General features: G+C 42.9%; 1 protein-coding gene across 3 annotated transcripts in view; it reads right to left on the reverse strand.

Moving 5' to 3' along the window:
* Positions 1-17718, reverse strand: part of LOC139535736 (calmodulin-binding transcription activator 1-like) — a 113769-nt gene that overhangs the window by 25972 nt on the left and 70079 nt on the right. For all 3 annotated transcript variants that reach the window (XM_071335489.1, XM_071335487.1, XM_071335488.1), the window contains exons 4-7: positions 11027-11094; positions 5848-5983; positions 3121-3192; positions 1696-1849 (exon numbers count right to left, since the gene is read on the reverse strand). In XM_071335489.1, coding sequence (XP_071191590.1) covers positions 1696-1849; positions 3121-3192; positions 5848-5983; positions 11027-11094 — 430 coding nt within the window. The remainder of the gene's footprint in view (positions 1-1695; positions 1850-3120; positions 3193-5847; positions 5984-11026; positions 11095-17718) is intronic.

Raw genomic sequence — 17718 nt, forward strand, 5'->3', positions numbered from 1 at the left:
ATCATGCTTAGAATAATTCCTTGTCTCTCTCTCTCCCTCTGTGATCATGCTTAGAATAATTCCCTGTCTCTCTCCCTCTGTGATCATGCTTAGAATAATTCCTTGTCTCTCTCTCTCCCTCTGTGATCATGCTTAGAATAATTCCTTGTCTCTCTCTCTCCCTCTGTGATCATGCTTAGAATAATTCCTTGTCTCTCTCTCTCCCTCTGTGATCATGCTTAGAATAATTCCCTGTCTCTCTCTCTCCCTCGCTGATCATGCTTATAATAATGCCTTGTAATGCTTTCTAGTTTAAGCTTATGCCTTGTAAATGTAATAATTCATTTTTCAAAGTAATTAAATACACTTGTATTTAGAATTCCATTCTCAGACATTTCTGGATTTTGTGATTTTTAAAATTTTATTTCACCTTTATTTAACTAGGCAAGTCAGTTAAGAATAAATTCTTATTTACAATGACGGCCTACCAAAAGGCAAAAGGCCTCCTGCAAATAGGATTGCCTATTACTGTAACTCAACTGTAGTCTAATGCATATTGCTATTCATCTTATGGAGTTAGTTAAACATTTTAATAGGCTAATTGCTTAGCATGTGAGGTATATATGATATGCATATAGGATAAATATTACCACACAACACAGACACATTAGAAACTGACTGACACTGAAATCCAAGGCTGTTGGGTGCATAAATGCAACTCACACATCTCAACACAGACAGCGCTGGTCCCAGAGAGAGCAGTCCTTTGGGTTTGTAACAAACTAGAACTCTCTCTAACTCACACTCACTCATGAATAATGCATGCTGGGTATTTTGAACAGATGCTCCTCACCCCCTTGTGTCTCCCCCCTGTGTCTGAGGACAGACGGTACACACACACACACACACACACACACACACACACACACACACACACACACACACACACACACACACACACACACACACACACACACACACACACACACACACACACACACACACACACACACAGTTTTGTACAGCTAACCTTGTGGCGACATACAATTCAGTCCCATTCAAAATTCAATTTTCCCTAACCCCTAAACCTAACCCATATACTAACCCTAAACCTAACTCTAGCTCCTCACCTTAATACTAAACATAAACCTAACTCTCACTCTAACCTTAAATCCCACAGAAATAGCATTTGACCTTGTGGGAACTAACAAAATGTCCCCAGTTGGTCAAATTTTTGTTAGTTTACTATTCTTGTGGGGACTTCTGGTATAAACACACACGTACACACACACACGTACACACACACACACACACACACACACACACACACACACACACACACACACACACACACACACACACACACACACACACACACACACACACACACACACACACACACACACACAGTGTCTCTGCCTACAGTCTCTATGATGGCCACTGAGTGGCAGTGTGGTTCTGTTAAAGTCAAACTGACTCAGAAGTGAGAGGAACAGTAGATTTGGATGTAGATTTGGAACTAGACTCACAGCTCTCATATAACCATGACAACTCATGTGCTAAATAATTTAATGACATAAAATATAAAATAAGTTATCAGGGTTTATTCAATTGGATGCAGACAGATACGTGATTTGTAGAATAGACTTGGCTTCCTTATGAGTGCAATGTGAGGAGATGAAGTTTTAAAGGGGCTAGAGGTCAAAGGTGACTCACACATGGGTTTGAGCTGTCCAATGAGCTCCTCCTTGCTCCACTTGGCCCACTCCTTCCTGTCTGTGTTGATGGAGCAGAGGACAGGCCCACATGGCTTCCCACTGTCGTCCACCGCTGGAACGTTCAGGTAGTGTACCAACACTATGTCTGGGTTCTACACAGAGAGGGAAGAGATTTATTTGAAAAAAAATAGAAAACCTTTATTGGGGGATGGAGGGGGGATGGAGGGAGAAAGAATTAGAGAGGGTGGGAATGAGAGTGTTAAACAAATCAAAATATATTTTATATTTGAGATTCTTCAAAGTAGCCACCCTTTGCCTTGATTACAGCTTTGCACACTCTTGGCATTCTCTCAACCAGCTTCATTAGGTAGTCACCTGGAATGCTTTCAATTAACAGGTCTGTCTTGTTAAAAGTTAATTTGTGGAATTTCTTTCCTTCTTAATGTGCTTGAGCCAATCAGCTGTGTTGTGACAAGGTAGGGGTGGTATACAGAAGACAGCCCTATTTGGTAAAATACCATATTATGGCAAGAACAGCACATGAAGGTCAGTCAATCCGGAATATTTCAAGATTCTTCAAGTGCAGTCACAAAAAACAAACTTTTAACTGGGTTATTTCATAGTTTTTATGTTTTCACTATTATTCTACAATGTAGATGAGATGGTCATAGGAGAAGGTGGGAGAGAGGGAGCGAGGGAAAATGAAAGTAGAGGATAAAGAGGCCAGGCATTGAGTGTCAGAGGAGAGATTCTCACCTGCCATTTCATAAAAGTTTGAACAGCTCAAGCCCCCTCAACCTTGCTGTGTGTGTATGTGTGTGGTTGTGTGTGTTTTCAACCCTCATTCGCTACAGGTCCCTCAGCTCTGGCTCCAGGAGTGTATGAAAGATTCAGCACACACACAGGCATGGTTCAAACCCTGCTGGGTGAGAGGGAGTGTGCGTGTGTGTGGATGAGTATGTATGTGTGTGCGCGTACAGGCATGGTTAAAGACCCATCACGTTGCCTGTCCTCAGTTTGACTATGGTCCTCTGACCATCTTTAACTTGAGCAGAGGAGTGTGTCTACTTTTCCAGCCCAGTGGAGTCTGGCTAGGTCAGAGTCAGATATACAAATAGATAGAGATGACAACACCAACCAGGCACATTCTGGGAGTTCAACTTTGTTGACATTTCAGTTACTAATTCAATACAAGCATAAGATCTGGGTACCATGTTGCTGCCTCTGGGGCTTCCTTTTCCACTCACTCACCCACCCATCCATTCATGATGTGTACAGTGGACTCCTGATAAGTGCACATTGGATCAGTGTCAGACATTACTTTCACTTGCCCCTAGTGTCAGCAAGCTCCAGTTCAGTGCATGCTTTCACAACAGTAATTGAGGTTATAATGAGTCGAATGTATTGTGGTTGTATGGCTTACTTGGAGCAGCCAATAGCATCTGCGATGAAAGGTAGGGATGATGGAAGAGTGGACATAACAGCCGTACAGACACTGAGAGAGAGAGAGAGAGAGAGGACATGGTTAGAGTTAAACACAAACATGCACACACACACACACGCACATGCGCACATCACACACGCACACGCACACACACACACACACACACACACACACACACACTATGTCATACTTGTGAGGACTTTTTGGGGACCAACAATTGATTCCCATTCAAAATCCTATGTTCCCTAACCCTGAACCTAACCCTTAACCTTAAACCCTAACCCTTAACCCTAACCCCTAAATATAAAATAGCCCTTTTCCAAGGGAGGACCTGCAAAGTATCCTCACTTCTCTGAATATTTGTTGGTTTACTATTCTTGTGAGTACTTCTGGTACTCACAAGTATAGTAAAACTTGTACACACACACACACACACACACACACACACACACACACACACACACACACACACACACACACACACACACACACACACACACACACACACACACACACACACACACACACACACACACACACACACACACAGTCATGTTCGGCAGTACTTATCTGCCATGACATGTTCAAAAGGTGTAGAGGATGAAGATTTTAACAAAGCCTGCAATGTACAATCTCTCTAGCAGAGGAGGATGTCACACAATCAGAGAGAGAAAGAGAGAGAAAAGAGAAAGAGAGGGATGAGGCATGATAGTGGTGACGACCTTGATGGTTACCCCCCTTTTCTCTCTTCCTCTCTTCTCTCTGTAGCCAAAGGCAGAGTGCATTTCCATAAATTTCCATTCTGTATGAGGGTCTATCTACCCCACAGGCTTGTTTCTCTTCTTCATCATCCCTCTTTCTACTCTCTTTTTTCTCAATCCCTCTCTGTCCCTTTATCCCTTCCTCCCTCTCTCCTGGTCATTCCCTCTCTTTTTATGTCTGTCACACTCCTCACTCGCCGCTTGCGTACTATTTCTGCTGAATAATCAATTATAGAGCTGTAGCATGTGACTCACACATACAAATGGACACTTGCACACACACACGCACACGCACACGCACACACACACACACACACACACACACACACACACACACACACACACACACACACACACACACACACACACCATTGCCTTGAGACTCGATCGATACTCCTCTCTGTTCCTGTCGAAAGAGGCATTGACATCATCTTTGGCCTGAAGCCAAACACACACTTATTCTACAGAGAGGGTGTGTGTGTGTGTATTGGTAACATAAGAAACAGCTAGGGGAGGATGTTAGAGACTGATTCACAAACGGAGAGAGGGAGAGCAGGAGCGAGCGCTCAATCCAGTCAATCCATCCCACTCTCTTCCCTTTTTCCATCTCATTAACCTTTTTTCTTCTTTTCACCTCACATCCCTTCATCTCTTTAGTGGTCCTTTAGTGGTCTTCCATCTATAGTGCTTTCAGAAAGTATTCACACCTCTTGACTTTTTCCACATTTTGTTGTGTTACAGCCTGAAATTAAAATAGATTTGCATATCTGATTCAAATCTGTTCTTTTTCCTGCAGTCTAAACAGCCAAAAAGCACATGAAATCAGATATTTCAAGCAACATTTCAAACCATCTTCGTAGGTGGTTTGAAGTCAGATATAAATCTGATTCCTGGCCATGTGACCAGTGGCGTGTATTCATGGATCCCCGAAGAAATGGATCAATAGAAGAAAAAAAAAGAAAAAAAATAATTTATCTTTCGTCTCTCTGTGTTTCGTAATTTTCCTTCAATTTCCAAGAGGCTGAACGATGCTGTCTGGTCCAAACGAGTATGACATTGTTGCTGCCCACAGCATTGAAGGCAAGGGAAGCCAACGAGCATCCTACCTCCCTTTTAAAAAAATAGCTAATCAGCGTTGAGTTAAACTGAGCGAGCTCAACTGTGAATGGTCCTGGCGCACAAAAAAAAGTGTCAAGAGAAGCCAGGTTGGATTTGGTGTCACTCCTATTAAATCCCATCGAGAACATAAGTCATTGACAGAAAAACTTTAATTGTTGCATCTCGTTGTATTGCTGTCCTCCGGTGACTAGCCAGCTAGCTAAAATGAGCCCTTTCCTAAAATAGCCATGGATAGAGATTTGGACTTGTGGTTTTACTTAATTCTCCCTACTGGCCAATTATTATAATGACGATTCTGATCCAACCATTAATTCATACATTGTTCCCCTGGCCTGAGAGGATGGAAATTAAATATGTAGCTAGTAGAAGGCTAATGTTAACTAGCTAACGTTGCCCATTAATGGAAGTTAGGCTAGCGAGCAAACATTTTAGCCAGGTAGCCTTGGACAACAAAACAAGTATGTACTTCATGACAGAGTGATAGACCATTTTGTCAACATGAAAGAGAGGAGGAGGTCATTGGCCCTTCTCTACAAGTAGGGTGAGTCAACATGTTTTTCTACTTGCAAGAACGCGCACGCAAGGCTTTGGAGACTCGCAATTGTAATCGCTACCAAAGGTGATTCTAACATGTATTGACTCAGGGGTGTCAATACTTATGTAAATTATATATTTCTGTATTACATTGTCAATAAATTAGCAAACATTTTTAAAAGCATGTTTACTGTCATTATGGGGTACTGTGTGTAGATGGGTGAGAAAAAGTCAAGGGGTATGAATACTCTCTGAGGGCACTGTATATGTATGAGTGCGTGTGTGTAATCACCTCCACTCCCTGTACTTTGAGCTTCATGTGGTCTTCTCTGGTGGTCTTCCCATCTTTCCTCTTCTTCCAGCAGTAGCCATCCTTCCTGTACTTTACCTTCTTCCTGTTGTACAGGATCATCGAGCCATTCTGAGGTCTTGGAGAGGAAGAGAGAGAGCAGAGAGGGAGAGAGGGAGCAAGGGAGAGGAAAGAGGGAGAGGGAGAAAGAGGGAGAGGGGGGGAGGAGGAAAGGGAGAGAAGGAGAGATATCAATAACACATTTATTACTCTGTAGATCACTCTCATATTACTGTTAGTGTTTCTATGGTGATTGGATGATTGGATGATATAAGTAGAAGTAGGAGACAGTCTGTTGCTACCCAGAGTGCATCACACCTGCATTTACAGTATCTCTCTCAACCATCAGAACTATCTCAAAACAAGCAAAGCAATTAACTGACCAATAACAGAGACCGGTTATTTTTGGACAAACAAGTTATTCTTGGATTAACAGAAATGCACACTGCTCACCGCTGATTGTGTGGTTCTACGAATGTGGTTCTATGAATCTTTCTGTCATTTCACCCCTCTGTGTTAGATGTTCACACACACACACACACACACACACACACACACACACACACACACACACACACACACACACACACACACACACACACACACACACACACACACACACACACACACACACACACACACACACACACGCTAACATATTAGCTCACAAACACAAACGTTAATATTTTAGCAGGGTGCTTTAGCTGCACAGCGGGAAAACTGTTTACTCAGCTACTATTCCTCAAACCTGTGAAGACACACACACACTGCTGTTGTACACACAAACACACACACGCTCTACACACAGAGGGCAGATCTCCTCCTGAGTGTACTATGAGCTCAATGTCATCCCTGGAGCTCCTCAATCAATCACCACATTACAGAAACAGTGGGACCAGTGTGTGTGTGTGTGTGTGTGTGTGTGTGTGTGTGTGTGTGTGTGTGTGTGTGTGTGTGTGTGTGTGTGTGTGTGTGTGTGTGTGTGTGTGTGTGTGTGTGTGTGTGTGTGTGTGTGAGACCGAGAGAGAGAGAGAGTGTGTAAGGTGGAGGATTTGCTGCCTTATCTCCTAACAACAGAGACAGAACAAGCATTTCAACAATCAATAAACCCCCCACACACAAACCCCCTATCTCCTCCCCTCCTCTTGTCTTTCATTCTCTCCTATCTCCTCCCCTCCCCTTGTCTTTCATTCTCTCATATCTCCTCCCCTTCTCTTGTCTTTCATTCTCTCCTATCTCCTCCCCTCCCCTTGTCTTTCATTCTCTCCTATCTCCTCCCCTCCCATTGTCTTTCATTCTCTCCTATCTCCTCCCCTCCCCTTGTCTTTCATCTCTCCTATCTCCTCCCCTCCTCTTGTCTTTCATTCTCTCCTATCTCCTCCCCTCCCCTTGTCTTTCATTCTCTCCTATCTCCTCCCCTCCCCTTGTCTTTCATTCTCTCCTATCTCCTCCCCTCCCCTTGTCTTTCATTCTCTCCTATCTCCTCCCCTCCCCTTGTCTTTCATTCTCTCCTATCTCCTCCCCTCCCCTTGTCTTTCATTCTCTCCTATCTCCTCCCCTCCCCTTGTCTTTCATCTCTCCTATCTCCTCCCCTCCCCTTGTCTTTCATTCTCTCCTATCTCCTCCCCTCCCCTTGTCTTTCATTCTCTCATATCTCCTCCCCTCGTCTTGTCTTTCATCTCTCCTATCTCCTCCCCTCCCATTGTCTTTCATTCTCTCCTATCTTCTCCCCTCCCCTTGTCTTTCATCTCTCCTATCTCCTCCCCTCCCCTTGTCTTTCATTCTCTCCTATCTCCTCCCCTCCCCTTGTCTTTCATTCTCTCCTATCTCCTCCCCTCCCCTTGTCTATCACTCTCTCCTATCTCCTCCCCTCCCCTTGTCTTTCATTCTCTCCTATCTCCTCCCCTCCCATTGTCTTTCATTCTCTCCTATCTCCCCCTCCCTTGTCTTTCATTCTCTCCTATCTCCTCCCCTCCCTTGTCTTTCATTCTCTCCTATCTCCCCCCCCCTCCCTTGTCTTTCATTCTCTCCTATCTCCCCCTCCCTTGTCTTTCATTCTCTCATATCTCCTCCCCTCCCATTGTCTTTCATTCTCTCCTATCTCCTCCCCTCCCTTGTCTTTCATTCTCTCCTATCTCCTCCCCTCCCATTGTCTTTCATTCTCTCCTATCTCCTCCCCTCCCTTGTCTTTCATTCTCTCATATCTCCTCCCCTCCCATTGTCTTTCATTCTCTCCTATCTCCTCCCCTCCCTTGTCTTTCATTCTCTCCTATCTCCTCCCCTCCCATTGTCTTTCATTCTCTCCTATCTCCTCCCCTCCCTTGTCTTTCATTCTCTCCTATCTCCTCTCCTCACATTCTTTCTTTTCCTCTTTACTCCTCTTCTCTCCTCTCGTTTATTCCTCTCCTTTCTTTTTGTTCATTTTTCACTAAAAGTACATGACCAGAGATTATGGTAATTACATTTAAGCACACTCAGTGAAATTGAATGTACTTTGAGCTTATTTTCTTTGCCACCTTAAATGTGTTGTGTTTCTCAGTAGAGTACAGTAGCCCTCTGATCAAAGCTTAGTTTAGTCTCTGTGTCTAGCGGCTGCTGTGACTCATCCCGCCGCGGTTAACTCTAATTATGTTACAGAGATGATATAAAGATGAGGGATCTGATTCAACCACACACACGCACACGCACGCGCACGCACACGCACACGCACACGCACACACACACGCACACACACACACACACACACACACACACACACACACACACACACACACACACACACACACACACACACACACACACCCTCTGATTCAACCAGACTTTACATATACTATTGATTCATGTGCCAAGCTGTTTGGGATATAAAAAGCATTTCCTGAGTTTGTGAGTGCTAGAGGAAGAGAAGGCTTTGCAATCTACGCTTGCTGAAAATCCCCTGGTTCTGTGTGTATCGTCGAGGATCCCCTGGTTCTGTGTGTATCGTCGAGGATCCCTTGGTTCTGTGTGTATCGTCGAGGATCCCCTGGTTCTGTGTGTATCGTCGAGGATCCCCTGGTTCTGTGTGTATCGTCGAGGATCCCCTGGTTCTGTGTGTATCGTCGAGGATCCCTTGGTTCTGTGTGTATCGTCGAGGATCCCCTGGTTCTGTGTGTATCGTCGAGGATCCCCTGGTTCTGTGTGTATCGTCGAGGATCCCCTGGTTCTGTGTGTATCGTCGAGGATCCCCTGGTTCTGTGTGTATCATCGAGGATCCCCTGGTTCTGTGTGTATCGTCGAGGATCCCTTGGTTCTGTGTGTATCATCGAGGATCCCCTGCTTCTGTGTGTATCGTCGAGGATCCCCTGGTTCTGTGTGTATCGTCGAGGATCCCCTGGTTCTGTGTGTATCGTCGAGGATCCCCTGGTTCTGTGTGTATCGTCGTTTTTGCAAAAGAGAATGTGCAGTCAAGAACTTTCCCGGATGTGTGTCCTCTGTGTGTCCTCTGTGTGTCCTCTGTGTGTCCTTGAACTAGGTGCTCTGCTCACCCTTGACAAAACTCTTGAGCTGTTGTATCCCATGGGGTGAATGAACAAGTGAGGGAGGGAGTGAGTGAGGGGGAGGAGATTGAGTGTATGACAAAGGGAAAGAGTGATAAAGAAAGGGAGGGAAGGATGGAGAGAGAGATATAGAGAGAGAAAGGCGTGGAGGAGTGTTAAGGTTTAAAACAGTCATTAGCTGGAGTTGATGAGGTATGTTGGAATGGGAGGAGTGTGAAGGTGACTGACTGCTGGTGAAGAGCCAGTTGTTTCCACTTATCAAGACAGAGCGTTGAGAACAGCTATAACACACCTGCTATAACCCTGATATCAGCCTGCTATAAGACTGTTATAAAGCTGATATGGGCCTGATATTAGACTGTTATAAAGCTGATATGGGCCTGATATTAGACTGTTATAAAGCTGATATGGGCCTGATATTAGACTGTTATAAAGCTGATATGGGCCTGATATTAGCCTGTTATAAAGCTGATATGGGCCTGATATTAGACTGTTATAAAGCTGATATGGTCCTGATATTAGACTGTTATAAAGCTGATATGGGCCTGATATTAGACTGTTATAAAGCTGATATGGGCCTGATATAAGACTGTTATAAAGCTGATATGAACCTGCTGAACCTGCTAGAAAATTGTTATAAAGTGGCTATACGAGCATGCTATAGTTCACCAAAGCCCCAGCCCACAACAGTGGGATTAGCTGTAATCTACCATAATCTGGCTCCATTTCTTTGTGGTTCTGAATTGAGTGGATTTAATGTGACTGACTGTCTACAGCTGCCATCCATCAGACTGCTAGCCCTGCGAGTGTCATAACCAATTACCATAGTTCTAGCAGCTGGCTGGAGGCTAAACTCCAGTCAGATGTTAACTAGATTAAAATGTAGCCTAGTGTGACAGTCACCCAATCCCAGATCGACCCTTAGCTAATACCCCCTAGGCCTAGGTATATGATTGAATTGATAAACACTATATGGTAATAGCTCCACCTCAACCTCTGATGGAAGTTGATCAATTGTACTTACACAGAACCAATGCCTTCAGACCTACACAATTGTCTTGGGGTTCAGGTCTATGGGGAATAGGATTTGGCTTTATCGCTCTCTCTTTAGATCTCTCTCTCTCTTAAACTTCTGTTTTTCTTACAGGCTGGAATGTTCATGTACTGCGGGGTCTTGACCCGATAAAGGGAATTTTAAAATTCAAAAATCTTTCTCTCTCTCTATCCGTCTCTCCCGCTCTCTCTCCCTATAACTAATTTGCAGTTATGCTTATACATATTCAATTTCAGATGTGAAATCCTGCTAACCTCTCTCTTAAACACACACGTCCCCCATAAAACCTGAATTATACATCACTTATCATCATACATTTACATTCATTAATGCAACATTTATAGCTGACTAGGTTTTCATCATTTTACATTGACATTTTTAGATAGTAAAGGTACTGTGTAAGTTCTACATGTGTTACCATAAATTATTGTGTGTGTGTGTGTGTGTGTGTGTGTGTGTGTGTGTGTGTGTGTGTGTGTGTGTGTGTGTGTGTGTGTGTGTGTGTGTGTGTGTGTGTGTGTGTGTGTCTCACCTGGTCTTGGGTGATGTCGTCAGCCATTCTTCATGTTTCTCAAATGTGATCAGATACGCTGCAATCTCCTGGAGAGAGGGAGAGAAATTAGAGACCTTACAGTGTTTGTGCGTGTGTGAGGATGTTTCTAGATGACCTGCTGATGACCACTGCCAGGCTGTCACTCTCTTATCGCCATAGCTACACTCAGGAGCCCCGGCCACTGAGCAGCCAGTCAGGAGAGAGATTAGAAACACCATCTGGAGAAACAACCAATCAGACACTCTTGATTGACCCAGGTCACCCTCCACTGCGGACAAAAAGCTCAGAGCACACATACGCACGCACACACGCATACACACACACACACATACAACACACACACACACACACACACACACACACACACACACACACACACACACACACACACACACACACACACACACACACACACACACACACACACACACACACACACACACACACACACACGCACACACGCACACACACACACACACACACTCTGCAGGTAAGAAGGTGTAGAGAGATAAGAGCTGTGTGCGTGTGTGTGTGCACTGAGAGCAGAAAAGTTCACTCTGAAAGTTTCTGTGTAGATAACATATAGAGCCCAAGCTCCACTCATCAGCTATCCTGAGCTCAACAAGCTCTGACGGTCTCACTGCAGAATAAGACGTTTATTCACGTTTCTCCAAACTTCAAATTTCAAAGTTACTCCAAACATCACATTTAGAAGGTTAAGAGTTAATGTTTTGGATAGGGTTCAAACATTAAGCTTAGGCACTTATTCCGAATGGTTTAAGGTAATGGTTCATGTTTGGGATAGGGTTAAAACCCCCCAAATTAAAACAAGTGTCCACCACTGGGATCGAACACACCCTCATCCACAACACCCTAGCCAAACTCAAGCCTACTTGATGGTAATAGTGCTCACGGTTGCCCCTAGTGGCCAGTTTTGAAGGCATTTCCCGACATCCTCAGGACATGGATAGACGTCCAATTTCAAAATCACTCACAGCGATCTGCCTGCCTGAGCTTACCCTGCAGTACCTTTGTAGCATCTCGCTCTCTCTCTGTTTCTCTGTCCACCCTTCCCCTATTTCTGTTTCCTCCTCTTCCACTCAAAGTTCAAATCTTCAACTCTTACTTTCTCCTTTCTTTGTGAAATGCAAATTGTCAATCAGCTGTTTGAAATGTACTATGAAGAGGTACACGAACACACACACACACACACACACACACACACACACACACACACACACACACACACACACACACACACACACACACACACACACGCACACGCACGCACACACACGCACGCACGCGCACGCACGCACGCACACGCACGCACACACACACACACACACACACACACACACACACACACACACACACACAGAGATACAGGAGAAGAAGGTACCATAGCTACAGAGAAGGCACTTAGTATGATTGCTTTTCCCTCTGTGTGTGTGTGTGTGTGTGTGTGTGTGTGTGTGTAAGCGTCTGTGCTTCTGACCCTGTTGAACATGAATCATGGGCACCTCTGTTAAATCCAGCCAATGATGTATAGACTGGTTGGTTGTTTAGCAACAAAACCAACGCATGCGCAACTATGGGGCAAAACAGAAGGTGTTGGCTTAGATAGTTTACATGTTGTCAACAATGTTTCCTCTCCAATGTGTATTGAAAACTCAAAAATATTTGCACAAAGCAGTTGCTGTCTCGCAAATACATCTTTACAGTTGTTGATTAGCTAGATAGTATTTTTTCCCCATATTATTAGCATAGACATGAAATCAGACAAAACACCTCAAAACAAGACATGGTATCACTTGGCAGCTTCTTGTCATCGTTGCTAGCTATCAGGTAATCCAGAATCACAACAACAAAAAGCCTTCTGCCCCATTGAAGTGCGTAGATGGTTTTCGGGACGTTTTCAGTGCATTGGGAAAGTATTCAGACACCTTGACTTTTTCAAAATGTTGTTACATTACAACCTTATTCTAAAATTGATTAAATAAACACAAATCCTCATCAATATACACACAATACCCCATAAAGACAAAGCGAAAACAGGTTTTTAGAATTCTTTGCAAAAAAAACAAAACAACAGAAATACCTTATTTACATGGGTATTCAGACCCTTTGCTGTGAGACTTGAAATTGAGCTCAGCTGCATCCTGTTTCCATTGATCATCCTTGATGTTTCTACAACTTGATTGGAAAGGCACACACCTGTCTATATACAGTTGAAGTCAGAAGTTTACATACACTTGCGTTGGAGTCATTAAAACTTGTTTTTCAACCACTCCACAAATTTCTTGTTAACAAACTATAGGTTTGGCAAGTCGGTTAGGACATCTACTTTGTTTGTGTATGACAAGTAATTTTTCCAACATTTGTTTACAGACAGATTATTTCACTTATAATTCACTGTATCAATATTCCAGTGGGTCAGAAGTTTACATACACTAAGTTGACTGAACAGCTTAGAAAATTCCAGAAAATGATGTCATGGCTTTAGAAGCTTCTGATAGGCTTATTGACATCATTTGAGTCAATTGGAGGTGTACCTGTGGATGTACTTCAAAGCCTACCTTCAAACTCAGTGCCTCTTTGCTTGACATCATGGGAAAATCAAAAGAAATAAGCCAAAACGTCAGAAAAAAACCTCCACAAGTCTGGTTCATCCTTGGGAGCAATGTCCAAACACCTGAAGGTACCACATTCATCTGTACAAACAATAGCACGCAAGTATAAACACCATGGGACTACGCAGCCGTCACACCCCTCAGGAAGGAGACGCGTTCTGTCTCCTAGAGATGAACGTACTTTGGTGCGAAAAGTGCAAATCAATCCCAAAACAACAGCAAAGGACCTTGTGAAGATGCTGGAGGAAACAGGTACAATAGTATCTATATCCACAGTAAAAACGAGTCCTATATCGACATAACCTGAAAGGCCGCTCAGCAAGAAAGAAGCCACTGCTGCAAAACCGTGGGGCGGCGCACAATTGGCCCAGCGTCGTCCGGGTTAGGGAGGGTTTGGCCGGCAGGAATATCCTTGTCTCATCGCGCGCTAGCGACTCCTGTGGCGGGCCCGAATCGAACCCAGAATCTCTGGTGGCACAGCTAGCACTGCGATGCAGTGCCTTAGACCACTGCGCCACTCGGGAGGCCTTATTTGGATTTTTACTAATTATCTTTGAAAGACAGGGTCCTGAAAAAGGGACGTTTATTTTTTTGCTGAGTTTATTATGCAAACCAAACAGCACATTTTCTTGTGTTTAAATTTTTTACGGATAGCCAGGGGCACACTCCAACACTCAGATATTAATTTACAAACGAAGCATTTGTGTTTAGTGAGTCTGCCAGATCAGAGGCAGTAGGGATGACCAGGGATGTTTTCTTGATAAGTGGGTGAATTGGACCATTTTCCTGTCAAAATGTAACGAGTACTTTTGGGTGTCAGGCAAAATGTATGGAGTAAAAAGTACATTATTTTCTTTAGGAAGGTAGTGAAGTAAAAGTAAAAGTTGTCAAAAATATAAATAGTAAAGTAAAGTACAGAAACCCCAAAAAACAACTTAAGTTTTGGACTTGGTATTTTTACTTAAGGACTTTACACCACTGGTTGTGACAAGGTAGGGGTGGTATACAGAAGATAGCCCTATTTGGTAAAATTCCATGTCCATATTATGGCAAGAACAGATCAAATAAGCAAAAAGAAACGACAGTCCATTATTACTTTAAGATTTGAAGGTTAGTCAAAGCTGAAAATTTTAAGAACTGAACGTTTCTTCAAGCGCTGTCGCAAAAACCATCAAGCACTATGATGAAACTGGCTCTCATGAGGACCGCCACAGGAAAGGAAGACCCAGAGTTACCTCTGCTGCAGAGGATAAGTTCTTTAGAGTTAACTGCACTTCAGATTGCAGTCCAAATAAATGCTTCACAGAGTTCAAGTAACAGACACATCTCAACATCCATTGTTCAGAGGAGACTGTGTGAATCAAGCCTTCATGGTCGAACTTCTGCAAAGAAACCACTACTAAAGGACACCAATAAGAACAAGAGACTTGCTTAGGCCAAGAAACACGAGCAATGGACATTAGACCGGTGGAAATCTGTTCTTTGGTCTGATGAGTCCAAATTTGAGATTTTTGGTTCCAACCGCCGTGTCTTTGTGAGACGCAGAGTAGGTGAACGGATGATCTCTGCATGTGTGGTTCCCAACGTGAAGCATGGAGGAGGAGGTGTGATGGTGATGGTGCTTTGCTGGTGACACTGTCTGTGATTTATTTAGAATTCAAGGCACACTTAACCAGCATGGCTACCACAGCATTCTGCAGCAATACAACATCCCATCTGGTTTGCGCTATCATTTGTTTTTCAACAGGACAATGACCCAAAACACACGTCCAAGAGGTGTAAGGGCTATTTGACCAAGAAGGAGAGTGATGGAGTGCTGCATCAGATAACCTGGCCACCACAATCGCCCGACCTCAACCAAAATGAGATGGTTTGGGATAAGTTGGACCGCAGACTGAAAGAAAAGCAGCCAACAAGTGCTCAGCATGTGGGAACACCTTCAAGACTGTTGGAAAAGCATTCCTCATGAAGATGGTTGAGAGAATGCCAAGAGTGAGCAAAGCTGTCATCAAGGCAAAGGGTGGCTACTTTGAGGAATCTAAAATCAAAAATATATTTTGATTTGTTTAACACCTTTTTGGTTACTATGTGATTCCATATGTGTTTTTTTCATAGTTTTGATGTTTTCACTGTTATTCTACAATGTAGAAAATAGTCAAAATAAAGAAAACCCCTTGAATGAGTAGGTGTCCCCAAACTTTTGAATGGTACTGTACATTTAAGTATTTTTGTTGTTGTAGTGGGGACATTTTAATGTTTAGCTCACATAATATAATTTACGAAGTATGCATTAAGGCAGTGGTATTTGTAAAAAATAAAAAAATAAGGAGAAAAAGGAAGAAATTTAACAAAAAATCAAGAGTACAGATTATATTTGGGAGAATATAAAAAAGTTTTTGATAAAGATAATTTGAAAAATACAAGAGATATAAGAGATAAGAGATGAACATGTAATGAATTGAAGGTTATTTGCTGATGTAAAAATCTAATTGTACCGATTTTAAGGTTGCGTTATTGTTGTGGGGTGGGGTCACAAGAAATTATTGTGAAAAAATGGGGCCTCCAGACGTTCTGATGAAAAAAATGGGGTCCCAGCTGAAAAAAGTTTGAATACCACAGCATTAAGGTGTCTGTAATAGAATGCACTTGGCAAAAACAAATGTAGACATGAACAAATGCATTACTATAGCTTCCTCCCAAGATGGAGTTGGAATGGCTTCAAAACATCGTCCCCTATCAGAGGATGCTAGCGGAGCATAATTTGGCTGGAGCATGGAGCGGATTTAAAAAATGTTGGCGTGTCAGACTTCTCTTTCGCTCGAATTTCGCTCTGGTGCCGCTCAACCACAAGCTCTGCCCAGCATTTTTCATTTCTTTCACCACTGTTCTTTTAATTAGGCATATTCTGTTTTATTTATTTTGCCTACCCCACCACACCACGCAGAGATGTTGATATGAGTCAACCAAGAAAGAGGTCACACAGCCTGTGTAATTGATAATAAGACAGGAATGAGCCCATGCAGCAGCACTGGAGATGTTTAGATTTTTATACAGGCTATGTTAAAAATGAAGAATCTAACTTTCTAACAGTGCTAAAGCTGTCTATCAACTGTAAAATGTGAGCGTAACAGAACCAGTTACAACTGAAGTATCTGATAATCAATAGATTAGAGAAAAGGCTATTTGTTTTTTAACATAGCGGCCGCTATTCATCAGGTAGGTCCTTGTTTAATAGCATATGTTGTTGAAATGTTGAAAGTTATTACGATAGCCTACTTTAAAAAAAACAAATAGTACATAGTCACAAAAGTAGGGATGGGATGTTTGTAAAATTATCTTTCAAACAGAAAATGAATAGAGCGAATATGGAGCTGCAGTTTTCTCCTGTGTGCTGAGAATTTTTTTGCGGACATTGAGTGCAGGAGCCCAACTCTGCTCACATACTCTGCCCCCTGTCAGTCATCTAGTGTATATACAGTTGAAGTCGGAAGTTTACATACACTTACGTTGGAGTCATTAAAACTTGTTTTTCAACCACTCCACACATTTATTGTTAACAAACTATAGGTTTGGCAATCGGTTAGGACATCTACTTTGTACATGAAACAAGTAATTTTTCCACCAATTGTTTACAGACAGATTATTTCACTTATAATTCACTGTATCAATATTCCAGTGGGTCAGAAGTTTACATACACTAAGTTGACTGTTGCCTTTAAACAGCTTGGAAAATTCCAGAAAATGATGTCATGGCTTTAGAAGCTTCTGATAGGCTTATTGACATCATTTGAGTCAATTGGAGGTGTACCTGTGGATGTATTTCAAAGCCTACCTTCAAACTCAGTGCCTCTTTGCTTGACATCATGGGAAAATCAAAAGAAATAAGCCAACACCTCAGAAAAAAATTGTAGACCTCCACAAGTCTGGTTCATCCTTGGAAGCAATTTCCAAACACCTGAAGGTACCACATTCATCTGTACAAACAATAGCACGCAAGTATAAACACCATGGGACTACGCAGCCGTCATACCACTCAGG

This window comes from Salvelinus alpinus, chromosome 12 (genome assembly GCF_045679555.1).
Source record: "Salvelinus alpinus chromosome 12, SLU_Salpinus.1, whole genome shotgun sequence".
Classification (NCBI taxonomy): Eukaryota; Metazoa; Chordata; class Actinopteri; order Salmoniformes; family Salmonidae; genus Salvelinus; species Salvelinus alpinus.